The sequence below is a fragment of the Equus przewalskii genome, chromosome 19, assembly GCF_037783145.1.
Source record: "Equus przewalskii isolate Varuska chromosome 19, EquPr2, whole genome shotgun sequence".
NCBI lineage: Eukaryota > Metazoa > Chordata > Mammalia > Perissodactyla > Equidae > Equus > Equus przewalskii.
The window spans coordinates 38868983-38887204 of NC_091849.1; the positions used below are offsets into that span (position 1 = coordinate 38868983).

At 42.9% G+C, this 18222-nt stretch overlaps 1 protein-coding gene across 1 annotated transcript in view; it reads left to right on the forward strand.

The window, feature by feature from the left end:
* The window catches only part of DNAH8 (dynein axonemal heavy chain 8), a 283921-nt gene extending 266707 nt beyond the window's left edge, over positions 1–17214 (forward strand). Inside the window, exons 90-93 of the mRNA XM_070586021.1 lie at positions 1986–2138; positions 2220–2409; positions 13508–13629; positions 16791–17214. Coding sequence (XP_070442122.1) covers positions 1986–2138; positions 2220–2409; positions 13508–13629; positions 16791–17078 — 753 coding nt within the window. The 3' untranslated portion in view covers positions 17079–17214. The remainder of the gene's footprint in view (positions 1–1985; positions 2139–2219; positions 2410–13507; positions 13630–16790) is intronic.
* Positions 17215–18222: the final 1008 nt, after the last annotated feature.

An 18222-nucleotide genomic window follows, 5' to 3' on the forward strand; every position in this document is an offset into this window, starting at 1 on the left:
ACCACGATCTGTGTCCTGACACAATCCTGGCAGGAACTGAGTGGATTGTCACTGAATGGGTCACTATATGGGAGAGCGTTCGTACTTAGAGACATTTGAAATGGGTTCCTCTTCCAAGAGCACCTACTCTTTAGTGTCTTTTATTTTATAGAAGAGATGTGTTCTTGAAAATGTGGCTGTAAAGTGAATTTTGTAAGTTGCAATGTAATTATACTGTTGACTTCCGTAGTAAAAATGGAGCCACGTTACTGTCGAAGAGACTACCCGGGCCCAGGAATGTAATGAAATGTTACACCAGACTACAGCAAATCTTTCATTTTATTAATAAAAAGTTTTAGGCTAGAACAATAATTGTACTCAAAATAAAATCAGTACTAAAATTAGATTTTCTAGAGTGTAAGTTTTTCCCAAGTGTGTCTCTACTGCAAGTGAAGTTTCTCTTTTAAAACCGTAAGCAGGGCAAGGCGATTTGTTTGGGGCTCTTAGCATCTTGAAAGGTACCTGAGCTATTGATTTGACATTGTAGACAATACCTAGGCTTAATTTCCCACTTTTGAGGGGGTAGCAAAAGTATTTCCATAATTTCCCTTTTCCTTAAGTGTGAATTTCCACAGAGTAGTCATGATTTAAAGAAGATGATATATATGCTTTTAAGCCACTGGAGGCTAATGGGCTCGAGATGAGAACAGGGCAGTGGAGCCTGCAAAAATGCAAGTTCTAGAACCAGGAATTTAGGAGAATACCTGAAGGTTGGCATGGCACCCAGAAGTTGGTGTGGCCGACTGGGTTAGGCGTGTCTGACTGGGATGGCAGTGTTACTTGCTCTGTCTGCTCAGGTACCCCGTCCAGGCTATTCAGTTTTACGTCACAGCTTCCCTCTGAGTTTTTCCTTCTCCTCTTCATCCCTCCCTTGCTAGAAGTGCTTTACAGCTGCCGTAAAGCAGAAGTGTCCACTGCTGAGTAGGAAACTTCTGTGCCATGCCAGAAAACTTGTTCTGTAAAACGAGGAGAGTGGCCCAGGTGACTCTGAAGCTCGTCCATCTGTAACATTCCATGACTCAAGGGGCAGTGGGCGTCTCCAGCAGAGAATTCCACAGTTGACTGGGTTATTGATGATTCTTTGGACCGGTACATCACTCTAAACTCTCCCACTCCACGTATTTCTCCTTACCCCTTCTATTCTGCCATCTCTTCCATGGTGGCCAGCAGAAAGTTCAAATCTCTTTATGAATTCTTGCCAGTATTTGTAGTCAATCTTTTCTTGGGCATATGTCACTAAATTGAAATGTGTATATATATATTGGCTTATTTTCCAGTGATTGTTGTATTTTATGGTCCCGACAGCCAGAGACTTTTATATTGATCTCTTCAAAATGGTCAATAAATGATATACCAAAAAGGAACAAATGAAAGGTGTTTAATGGCTCTCCCACAAAGTCAAATATTTTCATTGATTAGATTAGGAAAGGCTCTCTTTAGTCACCCTAGACAAGGCAACAATGATCTTAGGAAACTGCAGCCAATCCTATTTATTGGTAACTGTTCTGTAAAGATTTTGGCTGTACTGTATGAACTTTGTGACATTTCTAATAATGACTCTGCAAGCATTATGAAAAAAATATTCCAGACTGTACTCTTAGAAAGGTTAGATTGCAAAAGACTATTTAACTGACACTTAGTACTTAATCGTTTGAAAGGGAAAAAGGTACAATTTTATTTCAGCTTTTTAAAGTACATTTCCAATTACCAACTAAGTACAATCAGTAGGAAATAAAAATCATTTTAGTCGAACAGTAGTTTTTGAAGTCCAGAAAATGGGGACTTTAATGGCAAGTTTAGTTCTGCAAGAGATATTTTAGAGTTCATTTGGGCTGGTAGAGATACTTCTAGAGGGAAAAAAAGAAGACTTTTAGAGAAAGGAGAGGTCATTGGAAGAGAAGTGACAGATGATAAAAAATTTCTCTTTTATCGTATCCTTTTTTTAGGTGAAAGCTCGTTTGGTAAAGATGGGACATCTTAATTCAATGAATATATTTCTTAGACAAGAAATTGACAGAATGCAAAAAGTCATCTCAGTACTTCGCAATAGCCTGAGTGATCTAAAATTGGCTATTGAGGGAACCATCATTATGAGTGAGGTGAGCTGTTATTGTCTCAACAGTCATTTCTCTCTTTTGTTGATTGTTCTGATTCTCATATTTTAGCTTTATCTTTTTCAGAACTTGAGAGATGCCCTGGACAACATGTATGATGCTCGCATACCTCAGATCTGGAAAAGAGTGTCCTGGGACTCATCCACACTGGGCTTCTGGTTTACTGAACTTTTGGAAAGAAATGCTCAGTTTTCTACTTGGATATTTGAAGGGAGGCCCAATGTGTTTTGGATGACTGGTTTCTTTAATCCCCAAGGTATGTGTTCATAGGAGAGTGGCCCAACTTGGAAGATGTGGGTAGTTGTTAGTAGCATTGTGTGATAAATGTATAAAATAGTATAGAGGCGCACAGCTTGCTGAGTGCTGGACATATGCTTTCAAAGGCTGGAGACCGCAGAGCATCCTCCCGTATCTGTTTTACTAATTCAATCTGAAATTCTTTCTACGATATCATTTCCTCAATATGGTGGCAAAACCTGTTTTTCTTCTCGCTCACTTCAGCAAACCATCAGTCTATGGTTAGCATATGTGAAATAGTAAAAAAGTTTCACTCAAACATTAGTTTTTAAACTTTTATGAAAATGGCAAAAATGAAACACCAAAATATGCAAAAATTGTTCCTAGAATTCAGAAAATTAAACTAATTTCAAAAATGATCACGTAGCAGAAGTTTCTTTCAGTTAACTTCTACAGTATGTCCTCCCTCCATTGTTTTCCCCCTGAAAAAGTGCTTTGTGGTTCCACTGCGCATTCATTCCTTTATTCTAGAAATATTTACTGAGTGTGTTACTGACTGGATGTCATAGAGTTCAAGTTCAGAAACATGACAACTTTTTGTCTTACTACAATATGGATGGTTTTATTTCAAGTAATTCTTGACCCAAATGAAGGGATGTTGGATTCCTTACCTTACAGCCCCACTAGTGATGCAATTTAAGAAGCATTCACGCTTACAGATTTAGGAAATATTATTGCTACTTGCATCAATATGGTTGAATCTCATATAATAATATTAAGCGGAGGAAATCAAACAGAACACATTGCAATGTATGTATACTGTATACATTGTATGTATAATGTGTGCATACTGTATGATTCTATTTATACAAAGAATCGAAACAAGCAAAACTGGATCCATGGTGTTAAAAATCAGGGGTTGTGGTTGCCCTTGAGGGAGAGGGCAGTGACTGCACAAGGGTACAAGGAGGCTTTGGGGGGTCTGGAAATGCTCCATTTCTTGATCCAGATATTGGTTGCATCTCTGGCTGTATTCTCTTGGTGAAAATTCATTGAGGTGTACACTTATGATTTGTGCGCTTTTCCCTGTGTAAATAATACTTCAATAAATAGTATACCTTAAAAGTATATATTTAATTGCCCTCTATGTACATACATTCATTCACTTCATGCATATTCAAATGCCTTAACATTTTCCAGGTTTAAAATACAAACCATGGTGGTTTTTATGAGCTTACCAAAATTATACATAGTATATTATTGTATCAATAGGCTTTAGATATGTAAAGGACAGCCCCCAGATTTCACTGATCTATTTTTCTCCCAGAATTTCCTTTGAATTTGGGGAGGAAATTTTTTTATTCTGGTTCTCAGATTTTGTGTGTCTATTTATGAGTCTTTGTCCTCCTTACCAGCCCTCAATTTGAGTAAGTTGTCACCAGGTAATTTCTGGCTTGAGAGCCTGAAGAAATAGCATTTAACTTAATTAGGATTGTTTAACCACCTTCCATTTGCCAGCCCCTCTGCTGGGTGCTGTCAATGGAGAGAGAGATTTGAGACCTGATTCCTGCCCTAAAGGAGCCCATAATCTGGTTGGTAGGACAGACACATCCACAACTTCAGTGTAATGTGATAAGTGCTTCACCCATGTGAGAATGGAGTGCCACGCTAGGGCAGAGAGAGGAATTCTGCTGCGGCAGGGCTGAGAAGAAGAGGCAAGAGTAGGGTTTGCAGAGGCAGAGACTTGAGAAGAGGGCATTCCAGGCAGCAGCCTGAGCAAAGACAAGGCACGTCTGGGGACAAAAGGAGACCAGTGTGGCCAGAGCTCAGGAAGCAGGAGCAGGGGTGGTGGGGAGTGAGGCTGGAGCGTGAAGTCTTCTGGGAGAGCCTGGGCTGTGCCACAAGGCAATGGGAAGTCACTAAAGATAGAAGATAATCCCATGAGAAGGTAAAGGTTAGACTGGAGTATGGAGGCCCAGAGCAATGAGACTCTTACCAGGTCCAAGGGAGAGAGCCTGGGACCGTAACCAGGTGCGGAGGAGGGGACAGAGTTGATGGAGTGGTTAAATGGGTGTCTTTGAGAAAGCAGAGAGTGGCAATGGCTGAGGCTGAAGGCAAGGTACAATACGGGGAGCACTGGAAGAGGGACAGGTTGGGAGTAAAGGCAAGGAGCAGCCAGGGCTGGTAGGACATCCAGGCGGAGAGGTGTGCCCGCAGCCGTGGAGTTTGGGAGAGTGGCAAGGACCAGTGATTTGAAAAACTCTGAGGTCATTTAGTGCACTTTTGATATTCAGAAACCAAGGAAGTGGGGATGGTTCATCGCTGGCTGTCCATAGACACAGATGACTAAGTCATATATCACAGCCCAGAATCTCTTCTAGTGATTGATTTTTTTAATTAAAAAATGTGACTTAAAGTAGCAAATTATTCATATGAACTAATCTTTAATTGTTACTATTTGTTAAGAAATGTTGCAAACCAGAACATTTAAAAAAATACAAATGTAGATGTATATTTCAGTTTTCCTACTGGTCTTTGCTTGTTGGTAATACTAATCCTTTCTTGTTGCTTCATTCCTGTTTTCAAGTTAAACTTTGATTTCTTTCTCTCATGGCTCTCTGTGGCTGAGAAAGCTCTGAAGTTATGCAAGCACCCCATCCTTTACCTACAGGCCCACACACACACTCCCCATCTATGATGGCTTTCTGTTTGTAGCACAGAAGAGTGGAGGTCAACTTTCTTTGCACACCAATCAACTCTCTGCTTCCTTTTCCTTCTCTTGACATTAGAGACAAATTACTTTCCATTCCATATCACCTGGAAATCCGGAAAACATACGAACTGCATGAGTGTTCACAGGCGATGTGCAAGCTGATCAAGTCCTTTCCATTCGGAACCTTCTCTGGCCACTATTTGACGTCAACGACTGATTTCTCCACATGAATATCTCTCCTGGGCTTTATGTCTTCTAACCCAGACCCCTTTGATAAAATAATTTCTTTCTTTGGCTCAAAACATTTAAGTAAATTTTTTAAATTTGAAAAAACCACACACTTTTAAGTAAAATGCAATGCAATGCAGTTTGCACCTTGATCACAAATACGTATAGTCAAAGTCACCTAGACTGTAAAACACTTGAACATATTTTATTCATATATGACCATTTATTTTGTGTTCTTACACTGTTGTGTGGCATCTGATACTGTCTCATGTGTGTTTCCCATCATGCCTCTGGCGATTGCTCCTCAGGCCTAAGTGACTTTGAAGTCCACACTGCAAGGAGAGGCGTCAGGCGTTGTTTGCCCCTCGGTCTGTGTCTGAGCTCATGCTGTGTGTGCTGCTGCTCTGTGGCCTTATGGTGGCCTGATGTTTTGTTGGTCATATTTGAAGGGGCTGAATCAGCCACTGTGGAGCCAATCTGGTGTCTTCAGCTCCCTTTGCTATCCTTTCTGTTGCAGTTGACGAACTCAACCATGTGGCAATTAGATTTGATTATTAAAATGGCCCAGCTCTCTGTACCCATGACCCTATATTTGTTCAGTGGTGCAGCTTTTGGCAGTTCACGAATTTGCCTCAGGCCCAGGAGAAGCTCTGTCCTCCACTGGGTTTTCCCAGCAGTCATTGGTATACATATTCACACATTGTTTAAGATTGTGCTTCTTGGGGTTCTCAAAGGATTTATTTGGTCTCTTGTTCCCACAGGTGCACCTTTTCAGAACGTCAGGTACACGTGATTTAGATCCTGATTTCTGAGAGCGAGTGTGTGTGTGTGTGTGTGTGGAGAGAGTGAATGTGTGTGTGTGTGTGTGTGTGTGTTTGTGATAGGTGGGGATATGTTTAAACCCACAGGCTACGGAGTTATAGTGAGCCTGACTTCAAGTAAGGGTATTGACTGCCTTTCAGAACCTCTTAATTGATAGTCATGCTTTGCCATTTGACGTTAGGTATGACTCACAGGTGCTGCTAATGAAATGGAGCAGACGCTGAACGTGCTCTCCAGGTCTCTCACCTCTAGATTAGATTGAACCAGGCAATGTCATTATTTTCTAATGTTTAACTCAATCTGGAGCTTGATGCCATTTGGATGCCAAACTCCTCTCATTTTTCTGGTTTTTCTTTTTCTCAGTGTCTTGACAGACCATGCCAGTCTGTTGTAGCAGATATCAGTGACAACTTATTATTCACTAATACAAATCAAGATGTTCCATTAGAGGGGATTTTGCTCAAGCTAGGAGATGGATAAATTTTGTCCTGTTATCTTTTGTTACTGTAAAAATCATCTACAACCTCTTACCTGGGTGTTTGTTTTCGGGGTGACATCATCAGTTAGCAGCAATTTCTGAATGCTTGTCTTGAGGACGGTTGTAAAAGCCTGATGTTTGTTTGGTGTGCAAACCAAGGGCTAATAGCTCTTTAGGATTGGAGGGGACTGGGGGATTTCCTCTAATCTAGTAACAGTCGTAAGCATGCCCCATAGCTACTGTTTGCCGAACCAGAGCTGCCCCTAATGTCTGAGGGAATCCGGGTGGAGGGACTGCAGGGTTCTAAACCACAAGATGAGTGATGGCACTCACCTTGCCTGACCCCAAATCACAGAACAATAGAAGGACTGTGGATGCCCTAGCAATGCCTCCAGAGTGAATAACAACCTGTCCTCCTTGCCTTTGTGTGTGAGGGGCTTAGATGCACTGGCTTCAGTCACAACCACATCCCTTATCACTCTAGTCTCTGCACACAGTTACCTTCCTCACCAGCCACCTAGTCCCTTGTAACCTTGCCAACCTCATCACTGTACTGAATTTGCTCTCTCCAAGGCCACCTTCCTGCCAACATCATTCCCTTCGACTATACTAGGATGCTGATTCTGGAAACTCTTTCATACCTTGCCTTCTGTCCATTACCTTCCTTGGTTCTCCTCTTATCTCTCAGAGGGCTGCTGCTTGTGGGCTCTGCTCAGGGTAGATCTGCCCTTGGCCCAGGCCCCTTCATTGATGACCTCGCCCATTCTCACAGATGCAACTATTCTTCTCTCCCTAAGACTGACTCATCTAAAGCCCCAGTGTAAAATTCGGATTCTTCACTTCTAACTGCCAATGTAGAATAGTCCATCCTCCTGGGAACCTCACCAGTGCTACCATCTGGTCATCTTTCTCCCAAGCCATCCTCACCAGGATTCTGCTATATTTGCTTGTGCATCACCATCCTCCAGATCAAACTCTTGTGAATGGTCCTCTCATGTCCAAATAGCTTAAAAGAAGGAAACCAGGAGAACACAGTGCCATGGAAGACAGAGGGGAGGTTAGGAAGTAGTAACAGATGCTGCCAGAGGTCAGGTAAGATAGGGCCAAAAACGGTCAGATGGCTTTATCAGCAAGAAGACTGTCAGATTTCAGGGCTGGTGAATGAGAGACCGGGAGATGGAGATAGAGGGTGAGGATGGACGACATGGATAATTCTCGCAAGAAGTTTGGCTTTGAAGAGGAGAAGCAAATTGGGGGAGTAGTGGTAAGAAGGAAGAATTTTCTTTCTTCTTCTTTTAATGATAGGAGAGTTTTGAGCCTATTTAAATACTGGTAGGAAGGCATGCATGCGCATGCATGGGGCGGGGGTGGCGGGGTGAGGGGTAGGGGGAGAGAGAAAGAGAGGGAGAGACCAAAGATACCAGAGAGGGGTAAAAGAGGCGGGAGGGGATGACTCCCAAGTGGAGCGATGCACTCCAGGCAGGTGGAGGGACACCTCTCCCATTGTAACAAGAGCAATAAGGAAGGAATGAGCATAGGTGCAAGTGAGTTTGTAGGTTTGGTGGCAAGAAGTTAAGGGAATTCCCATCTGATGCTTTCTATTTTCTCTTTGAAGAAGGAAGTGAAGTGATCTCAAGAGCAGAAAGGTGTTGGAGGAGAGATTTAAGGAGTGTGGCAGAAGTTCAAGAAAGATGACTAATAAGGGGGACAGGGAAGGATTGCTGGGGAGCTTTGAGAATCCCATCGAGGCTGGTGATGGTTAACCATGGTGGCAACTGTGTGACGGTCTCAGTATTGTTCAGCAGCCTGGAATAAGTGTAAGGAGGGAGACATTTGGTTCATCCAGGCTTGGGGTTTTGCTGGGCAAGTGATGAAAAGGGTGGATCTAGACTAACTAGAAAAGGAAGTGAAGAAAAGAGGGGGTGGAGTTGAGGAGAAGGTCTCCAGAAATGATGAGGTCAAGGAATTGAGAGGTCAAAATGCTGAGTAGGATACTGAAGAGACCCAGATGATGCAGGATGCTCAGTGAATGAGGGCAAATGGGTGTTTGTCAGAGACGATGAGGGGAGGGGCATGTGGCCAGAGAGTGTGGTTGTCAAAGCAGGAGAGAGTCTCATAAAGGGTGTAGGAAAAATTGGGAAGGACAGTGTCTTCAGAGTTGAGCCAGGTTCCACTAAGAGTAAGAAGATGGAAAGAATGTTCTGTGAAGAGGTGGAAAATGCTGAAGAGTTTGCTAACCACAGAACTTCTCTGGAGAGAACAGTGGACAGGTTTGGGAGGGAGGGGAGGGGTGAGAGGTTGGGTCAAGGGAAAGGAAGCATAAAGCAGCACACATTTTGTCACGGCAGACACGGTGGAGTTAGTTGATCCTAGCCTGGCCAGGAGAATTAGCCCAGCTCGCCCTCTTGTACTCAATGTTTTGCCAGAACCAGCCGTGTCCTGCATTAATGACATTGCAGAGAACACGTGCATCTCAGGGGATTCTGGAAAGAGCTCGTACTACTGACAGCTTTCCTAATATTTTGCTTATACTATTAGGCATTTCTCTTCCCACGTGTCAAATTTATTCTTGAAACAAATGTGGGTCAGTAACCTGTCTATGGCCTGTCATGCAGATCTTTTTACAGAGCAGTGGTTTTCAGCCCTGCTCGCACGGTCCAGACACCTGGGGAGATTTGAATACACACGAATGCTTGGGGCCCCAGACCAATTATATCAAAACTTCTGGGGATGAGGCCTCTAGAGCCTCTACAGTTCATTTTCTTAAAAGCTCCCTTCGTCTTCATCATTCTAATGTGTGAAGAGCCTTGGCCTTAGACCTTTGCTACCCAATTATCTGGTCCACCAGCCAGATTGGCATTGGCGTCACCTGGGAGCTTGATAGAACTGCAGAATCTCAGGCCCCACGCTTGACCTACGTGCAGAATCAGAACCTGCATTTTAGTAAGAGCCCTTCCCCAGGTGATTCCTGTGAAGATTAAAGTTTGAGAAGCCCTGCCTTAAAAAATACTGATGCCTGGGTTCCACCTGGAGAGATCCTCATTTTATTGATCTGGGCTGTGGCCTGGGGATCAGGAGTTTTAAAGTCTTCCCAGATATGCTCATTTTCAGCCAAGTTTAAGATCCCTGCCTTACAGCATCAAGCAAAGCATCAGAAAACATGCCTGGTGCATTTTTACTCAACTGAGTGGATCAACCCCATTTTGTTTAATGATTTCTGACCTTTTATTTAACTTACCAATGAACTCCATTTGCTTCTCATTTGGGGGAAAAACTGCCTGTCATAAACTTGTGGCAGGAACATCATTTCTCCTCATCTTCAAAGATGCTACTGGGAGGCTTAGTAACTGATAAGACAGGAAGTACTGCACAACCCAAGGCCCATTACGTAAGGACTGATTCATTTATTAAAAAAAAAACCACCATCGCCTATAGAACCATCATTACAGAATCCCAACCAACTCCTTATAAAATCAAAAAGAGCAACCTTCCTGATTAGTTATTTATTTCATCTTTCCAAGGCTTTGTTTGAAATGATACTTAAAGCACTCTACACTTTTCTTTAAGCCAACGATTGCACAAGTCAAACAATAGTAAGTAGTTTACTGAAACGTTGGGTTACTATTATTACAGGAATTAAGACACAGCAAGTGTTACTTTAGACCTGACTTTCCACAGTATAATCCTAGCTTAAAGGTGAGTTTTTTTAAAGAACAAGCTTGACAAGTGTATTAATAATGCGTTATGCTGTATGAGTTGGAAGGGAAACAATTTTTTTAAAGCACCTCATTTAGACCACATGTGACTCAGATGTTTGAATAGTCAAATCACCCATTTTCATGTGGGTGGTTAAATCTCACAAAGAATAGAAGGTTATTCTTGTTGAAGACTTTCCCTAGCTTTTCTTTCTGACTTCAGAGTCAAACATATGAACATAGGAATCACTTTTCCACGACTGATGGTTGAAATTTGTTTTAAGAATTATTAAAAATAAATTGGTGCCAAGACAAAAGTACTACTTTTCAAGCTTTTATAAAGAAAAATGTATCAATAGTCTTTTTAAATTATACGGGCTTCAGAAAACACAGATTTTCATTCCATTAGAATTAATATCAGTCTACAAGAAGGATGGTCATTCATTTTTTAAATTCAATAATGAATAATTCAGTAGATTCACTACAATTTGAATTCTGCAAGATCATGTTCTTCTTTTTAGGTAAGCCAAAACAAAACTCTCAAGACTTGAAAAAATACACATGTTCTCCATGTTCTCTATGTGGGACTGGCCCGTGGAACAGTCCCCTCCCCTCCAGTCTCAGGCCTCCAATGTATTTATTTAACATTTCCTTTCTTAATGGCTCAAGATCATGTATATTCTAGACTCTATCTACTGGCATACTAAGAGTGCTTCCTAAACATTAGGAGGCTTATTGTTGAAGCCAGCTAGACAACAATATGCATATTCCCCAGTAGGGAGAAGATACGAGATGGTGTCTCCTTAATTACCCTAGAGTTTTTCAGAGCTCTCTGACAATGACCGAAGTCTTTGAAGCAGGTGTGTTACATAAGAGAGAATCCTGCTCATTCATCATCTGGCACCTATATCATTGTCCTGAGTGCCCCATGTGGAGTGAAGTTAAATTTGCAATTTAGTTGAAACTTAAAGTGTTATAGAAAAATTCAATTTTTCAACTTGTGCAGATGGATGGTTAAGACCAGGATTCATGTCTTGTGCATTATGACCTTGTAGATTCATAGATCACTGGTGAATTTTAAAATATCATAAAATAGGTCAATTTAATTCTAAGTACTCTACTTGGATACACGGTGTCTAATACACCACATGGGTGCACGCTTAATGTTGAATGATGAAATGACGGTTTCATGGAGTGACTTAGAAGGGAAAATTGGATTTTCTTCTTGTGGCCATATATACCACTAGCTGGGAAACACAGAAAATGTTTGTTTTACTACTAAAGTATGAGGTCCCCAGTATTTAAAATGGAAGTCAACAGAATCACCTGCTGATCAAATCACCTCAAGTGACTCTACAGGTACCCATGGGCATTGACCAGCAGTTGCTTCCAGGCAAACTTCTGCTATGTTTACTGACCTTGTAATTAACGCTTTGTCTCATAAAATCATCCCTTCCTACTAGGCACTCTCGGCTTTGTGAAACTATAGCTTTATGAGAATCACCCATGAAAACCCTTCAATTAGCTGCTCTGGTTGATTGACCAGCTTTTCTTTGGATTAATGCAAGGGCTTTTCTTTAGCACACCAAATCCTATTTGAGTGAGTGCTCTGGGTAAGCCTTATATGAAGCAAATACAAGCAAATCATTTGCCTACTCTAAGTATTCAGTGGCTTCTCACCATCCACAAAATCAAGTCCAAGCTCTGACCCTGAAAAGTCCCCCTCTACCTTTGTTCTAACCTTGTCTGCCATCATTGCCTCTTTAGCTTAGACCTCCACGACTTTCCAAATACTTTTCCTCTAAATGGAATTGTCCAAACTGGCAAACTCCTACATATTTTTCAACAGTCATCTTCAACTTCATCTTCTCAATTCGGCCAGCCTTCCTTGGGCCGTCTTTCTAAGTGGTTCACTTTGTTCACACCTTTGCTAATAACAACATTGTATTGTATATTCTGCCTCCTTCCATGTTCCCTCTAAACTGAGCTCCTTGAATCCGGGGTCCATGGATGGCCTCTTCATCTTTGTGGTCATTCCACCTAGAGCAGTGCCTAGTACTTGGTGGCCACTCTCAAGAGATTTAACAAATGAATGAATGAATGAATGAATGCACCCCCGAGTGTCTGATTTAATAACCAAGAAGAGACTTGGGAGCAAGAAGAACTTGACTCTCTTATTAAGTCAGGCTAGGGGCCAATTCTTTCTTTCTAACTCCACGGGCTACTAACTCAGTGCCTGTAACTATGCCTTGCAACTTCTCTCCCCTCTGCTCCCAAACTTGATAAAATATTATCACTTATGTGTTGGTTTGTGCATAATAGTTCTCAAATCTCACTAGCAGTAGCAGGGACATACACTTTCCAAAATTCATTCATGATTGTGAGTAAAGAGCTGCATAATTTTTAATGTTAACATGAAAGCCAAAATGTAATATGTAGGCCACAAATAAATTTTCCTAAGGTTTTGAAGTCCATTTTGAAGTTTAGGGTATAGTTTCTAACATCAAATGCTACTCTCCAAGAAAGACTTCTCTTATTGAGTTGAATGGCATGGTTTGCAAATATTAACTTTAAAGAAAGGCTGCAATATGCGGAACCATGTATTGTCTTAAAATAACTGTATTATGCACATTAAAACATGTAGCTCTCCTTTCCGGTGTGATTGCTTTGTTTGATCAAATTGAAAGTCGGGTTTTCTATTTGGGCATTATGCCTTATTTCCTTAGACTAAATGAAATTGTTCCATTATAGCAATAGAAGCTTGATAATGGTTTGATTCAAGTTTTAATTGGAATGCTGTTCTCAGAATATTTTACCATTCCAGTCTCATCCCAGACACTGTATCTTCAAACAGCAATGATAAGATAGGACTGAATTACAACCCTTATAGGGCTTGTGTGGTTGAAATCCCGGGAGAATTTCAAACCAAGGCCCTGTCTGAAGCAGAACGGGTACTGCCTTCCTGCTGTCAGCTGGTGAGAAATATCTAGCTCATCGCAGGTCCCCATAGAAACAAAACACTGGGAAGAGATGTCCCTTCTGAGGTTAGACCTCAGCTCCTCTTGGATGGGCGCGCATTCGGAGATTGATAAGAGAGGAGCATTAGCACTGCTCCCTTCCTGTTTCTAAAGTGGACTGCAGCAACGCATCAAAATCATTGCTTTCTTTGTTTTTTTTTAAGGCTTCCTCACAGCAATGAGGCAAGAAGTGACCCGAGCCCACAAAGGCTGGGCCCTGGACTCCGTGACCATCCACAATGAGGTGCTGCGGCAGACCAAGGAAGAGATCACGTCACCCCCGGGGGTAGGCACCCCTGGGCAATAGCAGGGGCAGTTCTGGAGCCAGGGCGGAAAGTTGAAGTTCTGCTTAAAACTGACCTATGAGTGCCTCAGTTAAGTTCATTGGCTTTGCAGCCAGGGTTTCCTTGGTTGTAACCAGAGACCTCAATGCCAACACCTCCTCCATTTGCTGGAGTGGGAATTATGGACCAGTCCTCGGAACTCCCCAGACTGTATTTCCTTATAACTACAAGTTACACTTGTGTTTGCTGGAAAGGATTTTCCACACGTCTCCAGCTACAGCTGTGGGCTACTCACAGAACTGATGAGTGTTGAGGGCAGTAGAGACTAACTGGATTAGCAGTCATGAGCTCTGGGGTCAGTTCCAGCAGTGTCCCCACTAGCTGCAGGACCCTGGGTGGAAGGATGCCTGGCTGGAAGAAGGCAGGGCTCCAGAGATAAGCAGCAGCTGTATTGGGAGCCACTGCTAGGACGCTTACCTGTTCTGTGAACTCAGGCAAGTTCTTTAACTTTGTTGAGCCTCAATTTCTTCACCTATAAAATGAAGATGATACCCTCATTAAAGATGGTTGTGAGAATGAAAGGGGACCATTTAGGTTTGGTGCTGGACCCCACATAGACACTCGATAAATCTTCATCCTGTCTTCCCTTTCTCTGATTTTCATTCCCTCAGTTGTCAAATAAGGGGGCTGGACCAGATGATTTCCAAGTTCTGGCCCTTTCTGCCACTTTATGACAAGGCTTGTCTTTCCTCCAGTTTCCAACAGCAGGGTCCTTATTTCCATCAGAGACAGCACCAGAAGTGCTTTAATCTCCATGTGTCCGCCAACAATCTCTAGATTCAAGGCTACCCAGGTTTCTTCTATCCTGAGCCTCAAAGTTCTTCCAGCTTCTTCGCATTACGCAATTCCAAAGTGACCTCCACATTTTTAGGTATTTGTTGCAACGGTACCCTGTTTCCTGGTAGCAAGGCCTGTATTAGTTTCCTAAGGCTGTTGTAACAAACTATCCACAAACAGAGTGGCTTCAAACAACAGAAATTTGTGTTCTCAGAGTTCAGGGGGCCAGAAGTCCGAAATCAAGGTATTGGCAGGGTTGGCTTCTTCTGAAAGCTCTGAGGGAGAATCTGTTCTATGCCTCTCTCTTAGCTTCTGGTAGTAGCTAGCAGTCCTTGTTTTTTTGGGGGGGTGTGGAGGGATGTGAGAAAGATTTGCCTTGAGCTAACATCTGTTGGCAATCTTCCTCTTTTTGCTTGAGGAAGACTAGCCCTAAGCTAACATCTGTGCCAGTCTTCCTATATTTTGTATGTGGGATGCCTCCACAGCGTGGCCTGATGAGTGGTATATAGTTCCACGCCTGGGATCCGAACCTGTGAACGCTGGGCTGCTGAAGCAGAGCAGGCGGAACTTTAACCACTTGGCCATGGGACCAGCCCCTTGGCATTCCTTGACTTGTAGCTACATCATTCCAGTCTCTGCCTCCATTGTCACAGAGCTCTCTTCCTTATGTGTATCTCAGTGTGTCCTCTCCTCTTCTCATAAGAACACCAGTCGTATTGGATTTAGGGCCCACCCTAATCCGGTATGACCATAACTATTTGCATCTGCTAAGGCCCTGTTTCCCAATAGTCACATTCTGAGGTTCTAGTTGGATGTGGATTTTGGGGAGACACTATACAATTCACCATGACTTCACTTCCAACTGTGACTTTGTAAAGTTCTGAGATTGAAAGGGGCCTAGAAGGGATACAATTTACTGTCCGATGGTACCTAAGTGGTTGTATTGTTCATGTAGTAATTGTCACCCACTGGGTTGATGGTGGCAATCTGGTTGTGTCCTGATTTTCTGGGATTGCCCCTGGTTTCACTGTCAAGCAATGTACTTCACGTTTTGGTTCAAAAAATACGATCCTCATACTGTTAGCCCACACGAGGGGATTCCGGGAAACACTTTGCAATTAATCTCACTCTCTTTTATTATAATCTACACTTACTTCCCCTTACCCTATCCTCACTGGAAATGGAAACATGGTCACCATCTCCTACATAAATATGTCTTATCAGCTTCTGTGATTACTGGAGTCTCCCCTGCGATTCCCTTTTAGCCTTTCTTTTCTCACTGAGCCAAGTTCTATGGCTCCCCACTGCCTACAAGGGAAAGTTCACACTCTTCACTCTGGCATCTAGATTCTTCCAAGGTCAAGTCTTAACCTGTTTTATAACCATTGAACCTTCTGCTAAATAAAACGCTGGGGCTTGCCTACCCATCCTGCCTTTCTTTGTGGTATTGCTCCTGCCTAGGAAGCCTACCCTCTTTCCTCTTTCTTTCCAAAAGCAGCCCACTCTTCAAGGCCAGATTCAAGGCCGTCTCCTCTCCAAATGCCCCTGAGCGCTCCAGCCCACAGTAGCTTTCACGTCAGAAGTTACTGCCCTTAACCTCAGCGCTGTTCACAGGGCAGCCCTCTAACAAGTGTGTGCTGGTATTCAATTCATGTCTTGTCAATTTTTTTCTCTGTGTGTGTCTTGTCTCCTGATTTAATGGTGAGGATCTCTCGGGCAGGTCCTATTGTGTGAAAGAGAGACCTGGGCTGACAGCCAGCCACTGCTGAACCAGCCCTGCCCCTCCCTGCCCAGCATGCCCGTCTTGCTCTACCACACCTGGCCTCTGGGGGCGCTCTGGCTCTCCTGCCGGCCAGGCCTGGCTGCACAAATCTCTCTTCACCCTATGACTGAGATGAAGTTAGAGCCACAGGTTAGCTAGGCCAGTGCAGGCTGAGATCCTACATGGCACCCAGCTCCAAATCTTGTTCTGTGCTCCCATCCTACACCGACAGGCCAGACCTCTCAGAGACTTTTATCTCCCCGCAGAGGTGATTTGGCACTGCTGGCTAAATCTGTTGTCCCAAGCAGGCCACCCCCACGCTCAAATAACCAATAACAGGAACATTTCTCCAGCGCTCATAGCCTCCAGATATACCGCAGGGGAAAATTGGGCTCAATATTTCACTAGTGCAGCGTGCCCAGTGGTGTTTTCTTATTTGGTAGCGTTTGAGACTGGTATATATTTTCCTTCCAAACCAACGACCTTTATTACAGTAATAGATGCCGATCTCACAGCGCCTAATTTTTTAAAAAAATCCTATTACCTTATGGTTGACTCTTCCAGGAAGGTGTGTATATTTATGGGCTCTATATGGACGGAGCTGCCTGGGACAGACGGAACGGGAAGCTCACAGAATCCACCCCCAAGGTGCTCTTCACACAGCTGCCCGTGCTGCACATCTTCGCCATTAATTCCACCGCGCCCAAGGACCCCAAGCTGTACGTGTGTCCTATTTACAAGAAACCGAGGCGAACCGACTTGACCTTCATCACTGTAGTGTATTTGCGAACAGTCTTGTCCCCAGATCACTGGATCCTGAGGGGGGTGGCCCTTTTGTGTGACATCAAGTAAGTTCATTGCCACTTGCTGAGGGCACCTGGAGCCATGTAGAGGGCCAATGCTATTGAGAGACTCAGCGATGTGTGTCTTTTTCTCCCTGATAATTGCTTGTTTATTCTTTCTAAATTAAAAAGTTGATGTTCTGCAATTGCTTGTGTGCGTCTTTTCCTTCATATCAATATTCAAAAAGATAATTCTAAAGTAATGCTTTTCAGCCCAGGAAATCATATTCCATTCTAATTAATTTTTTAGATCAAGTCCTATTCTCATGTTAGAACAACTTTGGAAGGTTTGAATTTAAAAAAATCTAAAACAAAGTATTAATTTGTTGCATCCTAAAAGGAGCCTAGTAGATGCAAACTTTTCTCTCAAATAAAAGCCACTTTTCCCTGGAATAAAATCTACTCACGTCTGTGCTAATGTTTGAGTTTGGTCCTCTCCATGCTTGTGGAATGGAAACTGGAGGGGTCCGGCCACTACCCCTTAGGAGTAACAGTGGTATGGTGCGAAGTGTTTGGGATGGCTGCTGTTGTCATTTATTTTAATTTTATTTGATATTATTTTATTTTATTTTTTAAGTGCTTCTGAGGCCCAGAAAACTCTGAATCTCTAGCTCACCCCCCCCAATCCCAACTCTGCAGGAGATAATGAAGCACACATTTCTAGGCAGCAAATGGAGAAGGAAAAACAAACACCATCAAATGAAATTAGGTTACATGCTGAATGCCTGACAAAGCTAAGTCTTTAAAAAGTGAAGCTATTTCTTACTCTGTAGCTAGTCTGAAACTCAGTATGAACCTTTATTTCCTGCTAAAGGAAATTGTCAATTTAACAAAACAAATGAGGTCCTATATTGAATGCTCATGCAGCTTCAGGACAGTGAAGAAGCATCTCTACTGGTCTTCCCATCTAGGCTCCTCTTGCTGCCCCCAGCTAAATTCACAGACTTCATTCCCTCCGCTTAGTCTGAACGAAGGGAGCGTTTCAAGTTGCCTTGCTCCCCTCTCATCCTTCTGTCGCCCTGATCAGAGAGGCCAGTGATAAGCAAAACAAGATGGCAGAGCAACAGCCCAGGGGAGGTGTCCAGGGAAGACCCCGGGGGAAATTCCACATAGTCTAGTGACTTTCTAACGCTAGAAAATATATAGTGAAATGC